The sequence below is a fragment of the Epinephelus moara genome, chromosome 17 (genome assembly GCF_006386435.1).
Source record: "Epinephelus moara isolate mb chromosome 17, YSFRI_EMoa_1.0, whole genome shotgun sequence".
Taxonomy (NCBI): Eukaryota; Metazoa; Chordata; class Actinopteri; order Perciformes; family Serranidae; genus Epinephelus; species Epinephelus moara.
In genome coordinates, this window is record NC_065522.1 from 16,815,124 (window position 1) to 16,820,761 (window position 5,638).

Consider the following 5,638-nt stretch of genomic DNA (forward strand, 5'->3'; position numbering starts at 1 on the left):
TTTAACAGACGATCACTGCTGCCACGATCACTGGAAAGTCTGGGCGAGAGGCTTCCACAGAGGAGCGCCCAGTTTGCACCAGCTTTCTAAAGACGTTATTTGCTTCACTCAAACTGCGTGTGGCTATTAGCGCTGGTGTTAGTGAATTAGACGTTGTTTATCAGTGAGGCTCATTTGCATAGAAAGGTAAAAGAAAGAAAGGTAATATATGCATGTTACCTCATTTCAATACGTGCAAATAACACCGGAGCACCGAGACACAATCTGCTTGGCAGCGCAGTTAGTGGAGCATTTCACCCTCTGCGCGTGCTTTGTGAATTAGACGCTATCTGTTTGCTCCATTTTTACCGGTTTAGCGGCCGCAAAAGCCACGCAATCCTTTTGTGAATTCGGCCCTCAGTTACAATGTTGCAACATTGTGCGCGCACAGCCCTTCATCACCTGGATCCTAAAACAAACACCTGTTTTATTACATAATCATGCTTCCGTGTTGCGCCATTCATTAAGATCCTATGTTTCTGTCATTCAAATAACAAGACTTGTGGTTTAATACTCTTAATTATAACAGCCAACTTATTGAAAAGTGTCGGGTTTAAATCGGGCTCGGGCCCATAACTACAGTTAATTGGACGGGCCGGGCTGGGCCGGTCCCGGACATAACGTGCACGGGCTCGGGCCGGGTCAGGCTGGATTTTTTGGGCCCGATCTAAGCTCTACATCAGACATATGTTACAGTTTGGTTGCATTGAAAATTGGGCTGATTATATTTTAAGTGTCTAACAATGTTTAGAATTTTACAATGTTTGGACCCTACCATTATGACGTTTTGCAGATGTTGAGTTTTGTTCTCCATACCTCACGACTAAATGTCATTATTCTGGTTACTGAAGAACACAACTTAAAACCAACCAATTATCAATGTCCTCTGTTGTCAGTTCTCTACGTCAAATTGACGTTGGCATCAGACATTGTCTTTACATTGAATTTTGGTCACCTGATGTCACAACCTTAACTCAACCACGTATCAACATCCAGCTACATAGGTGGCAAGCTGGGCATTTTATTGGTTTAAATAATGTTCTATAAAATGATTTAGTTGCCAAACAGCGTTACAGGATTCATGATGGAACTGAGACTAAAAGATACTCTATGCTATCCCTGCAACTATCTGTTTCTTTCCACAGGGAGACTCAGGGGGGGCACTGGTGACCAAAAACGATTCAGTGTGGATCCAGTTTGGAGTTGTGAGTTTTGGTGAGGGCTGTGGCGAGGCTATGACTCCTGGAGTTTACACACGTGTGTCCGGGTACCAGGACTGGATCACCAACATCACTGGCGGCAGCGAAGTTGGCTTTGTTACCTACATCTCCTCAGGAGTGGACAGCGACTTTTACTTTTACTGTCCTACATTACCATCAGGCACTACGACAACCGCATTCCCGTTTTACATATTCAACTTCACCACCACTTGCGAGGGCTGTGATAGGGGTGGGGGCAGCGTATTTGACAGTGGTGAAAATGTGATCCATTTCTCCCACCTCACTCACTTCACCTCACTCTGTCTTCTGGTTATTTCACTCTATGTGCTGGTTGGTGACGTGTAACATAAGAATGTGAAACTACGGTTTCTGTGCCCAACAGTCTCAGTCACTGTGTTTGATATGAAGCTTCTTCTTTTGATGTGGAGAATATGAAAGGAAAAATGCAATACTGACGTGCTGTTATTGTAAACAAAAAAAATCCTTCTTAAATGAATATATATCGATTGAACGATTGTACGTTATTATGATTTGATGATAATCACAAATGGGATTATTGGAGAATAACACGGTGTCTCACTGCCCTCTGCCATGTAAAGTTTGAAGCCTTTTTCACCTGAGTGTGTTAGAAATGTGTCCTGTTGTACCTGTAACCACACCGATTGTGATGTCACAATTTTCTGGGGTACATCACTGCAAGTCAGCAAAAAAAAAAGATTTTCGAGATTTCAAGTTGCATTATCAGAGATTAATTTCTTTATGCCATTAAAAGTAAAGACATTTTTATAAACTTGCAGATTGTGGGACTGATGTAAAGTATGGAAAAAGTAGTTTGTAAAATTTTGCACTGTCTTTTAAAGAAATTATTTTAGACATGTTTTGTAAGAAAATACACTTTTTTGTTTCTGTAAAAAAAAAATAAAAAAAAAAATTACCTCCTGGGTGCAGAAGGCCAAGGAAGAAATAATTTCCTATTTACACATTTAGCAGAGATTGAGCCACATTAGCATTCATTCAACTGTTTCTGGACACCTGATGAATGCAAGTAGTCCAATGTTCACTCTCCTTTTAGCTCTGTTTTGGTTGACCAACTCTTGAGGGAAACATTTGGCTCTTAATTTGGTAAATGTTCACAGGAGATTCAAAAAAAGCTGATGTACATGAAACAGAGGTACTACGAAGCAGGACATAAGTCCACAAAGCTGCTGGCCTATAGATTAAAAAAGCAAATGGCAATTAATAAGACGCCTGAGAGATCGTCTAGCTGAGCATAAATATGCCATTAGAATTAAAAATCATGACTACCCCATGGCTAGGCATTTTAGTGAATATCACAATGCAAATGACTCCTTACTGTGCATTGAGGGCATTGAGCACATTAAACCTATGGTTAGGGGCGGTGACAGAATACAGAGACTTAACCAAAGGGAAGCTTTTTGGATTCATCAGTTGGATGCATTAAAATATCCTGGTCTTAATGAAGATATAGTCTTTACAAATTTCCTTTAATATTTCTGTTATGTTTAATATGTTCATTCATCATATCTTGAACATATGTTTAATACTGGTTCATGGGTATTTTATTAAGTTTGATTGATGTTTGGTTTGGTTTGGTTTTGTGTGTTGTTCTTGTTTTCTCATTCTCTGTGATTTATTATCGTGGTTCATTGGCTTCACTTGTCATGTCATTAACTGTATCATGTGATAGTTTCTTATTGGCTGCTGCTACTATATAGATGAAACCACACCTTGGTGCATCTGTTTCTCCAGCCCTGATGAAGACCAACAGTGGTCGAAACATGTTGGCATTTTAATGAGTTGGCCATTATAATAGAGGCTTTTTAATCTAATCTTTCCTTCCTCATTTTTATTTTTGTTTTGGAGTGCCTGGATTCTTTTCCTGTTTGCAGTATTTTGGATTTCCCTCCTTTTTTTTCCAAGAGCACCTGATACATTTTTTGATCTACACTCTACAACTCAGAGCAACCAGTTATCTGGTTTTCTACATAAATGTTTTGAAACATATTACAAGAATCTATATTCTCAACCAAAGATAAGTAATAAAAATCAGGTATTCCAATTGTTAAATTCATTAAATTTACCAAGAGTGACAGAGGACCAAAACTCAGCTCTGATAAAGGAAATCACATCAGAAGAAATAAAGTCGCCGATTTCAAAGCTGAAGACAAACAAGGCTCCGGGCACAGATGGATACACCTCAGAGTTTTATAAAGTGCTCAGGGAACCAATGATCCCCCTATTAAAAAATGCATTTAACTGGGTGCTAAAAGAAGGAGAAATTCCAAACTCTTGAGGGAAGCCTTCATTTCAGTTATTCCGAAAGAAGGAAAGGACAAAATGGAGTGCTCTAATTACAGACCAGTTAGTGTTCTTAATCAAGACTACAGATTATTCACTGCTATCCTAGCCAGACGCTTAGATATAATTTTGCCAGATATAATACATCAGGACCAGACCAGATTTATAAAACAGAGACAGACACAGGACAGTATTCGGCGAACACTTCATGTGATGCAAAACATCGTCATAAAACGATTAGAGGCAGTAATATTGGGATTGGATGCGGATAAAGCATTCGACTCTGTCAGGTGGGATTTCTTATAAATGGTGCTGGAGCGATTCAGTTTTCATGAAACATTTGTCAAGACCATACAATCTATACATAATAAACCCAAAGCCAGGATTAAAATGAATGGAAATCTCTCAAATTCTTTCACACTAGAACGTGGGTGTCATCAAGGCTGTTCAATTAGCCCTCTCCTATTTGCTATCTATTTAGAACCTCTGAGTCAATGGATAAAACAAATATAAAAGGTATAGACATTGAAGGAGATGAACAGAAAATAGTATTGTTTGCAGATGATGTGTTAATATATTTAACACAACCCACTGCATCCCTTTCAGCACTCATGACAACACATTTAACTATGTACCGGACCGAACTGTTAGAGAAAGGTTCAGATCTAATTGGCTTTCAAAATCCATGAAATATTTAGGAGTAGACCTACCTCAAGACTTATCTCAATTGAAATCTATAAATTATGATTCATTAATTTCAAGAATAAAATCGGATATGGTCAGGTGGAATTTAATCCCATTCACAAGTTTAGTTTCAAGAGTAGAGGCGGTTAAAATGAACGTTCTTCCGAGGCTGCTGTATCCAAACTTTGCCAGTAGAAGTAACAGACAAAGACTTTACAGAGTGGGATAAATACATTTGGCAGGGGAAAAAAAACACGCATACGATTTAGAACTCTACAGTTGCCCAGAGTTAAAGGGGGGCTAGCTCTGCCATGTCTTAGAGCTATCATCAGGCTGCACAACTAAAAACTTTGTGGAGCCTGTGCAATCCTTCCTACAGGGCAAGATGGAAGGACATTGAGTGTCATACGTCAAATACTATTCCAATACAGGCCATGATAAATGGTGCAAAATTGAGGAAACATCTTAATGAAGAGTTAAATCCATGCCTGGGTGTATCCCTTAACATATGGTTTGAGATTATATCAAAGAATGCCTGACAGAGCAGAGTAGGGTACTGCGATGGATTACACATGATTCAGATTTGACACCCAACACAATAGATAGGAGGTTCAGTAGATGGGGCGGGAGACCAACAATATTTTGGGAGCTCTTTAAAAAGACGGTTATGAGAAGTTTTCAAGATCTAAAAAATCAGTATGTTTTGTTTTTCATGGTTCACATGTTTATTTTCATTGTTACCCTCCAACAGGGAAAAAAAGGACTCGGCAAGAAGTGAATGAAAATAAGGATTGGAGTGACAGAAGTACTCCATATTACTTCAGGTCTACTCGATTTTAACTTAAACTGTGTGATTATGCCTACTTACGTTTTCATTCCCCTGGATAGAGTATGGGTTTGTTCTGTATATCTGGAAAACATGTATACAAGATGTAAGATGTGGATGGGATGATGCTGTCTGGAATCAATAAAAAAAAAGTTAATTACAAAAAAAAAACAACAGGTAAATGTTTTACTGTGTTCACCAGCTATTCGTTAAATTTGTCTGTCTGTCCTTTGGTGTGAGGAAGGTCGTGTGCAGTTGGTTTATCAGACGGATGTGTCTGGAAACAGAGTTGATGAGAGCCATAAGAATGAACCAAAACAGTGACGCTGTGGACAAGACCAAAACAATGAGATGAAAGATGCGAGAATTCTCGCCAGAGCTGAGGGGAACAAGCAGCTAGCCAAGTCATGTGATTCATGTTTTAACATAAAAAATACTGGTTAGTGATGTTTTAAATAAACATTTGAATTACCGCCTACAGGTTGTATGCCTCTGAGAACCAGACAAGTTGCAGTTTACATCCATTTCTGTCCATGACAGTTGACAATGC

The 5,638-nt window shown here is 38.9% G+C and overlaps 1 protein-coding gene across 1 annotated transcript in view; it reads left to right on the plus strand.

Moving 5' to 3' along the window:
• The window catches only part of LOC126403782 (serine protease 27-like), a 12,206-nt gene extending 6,985 nt beyond the window's left edge, over positions 1 to 5,221 (plus strand). The window contains exon 6 of the mRNA XM_050066563.1: positions 1,185 to 5,221. Within this exon, the coding sequence (XP_049922520.1) occupies positions 1,185 to 1,604 (420 nt within the window). The 3' untranslated portion in view covers positions 1,605 to 5,221. The remainder of the gene's footprint in view (positions 1 to 1,184) is intronic.
• The last annotated feature ends 417 nt before the right edge of the window (positions 5,222 to 5,638 follow it).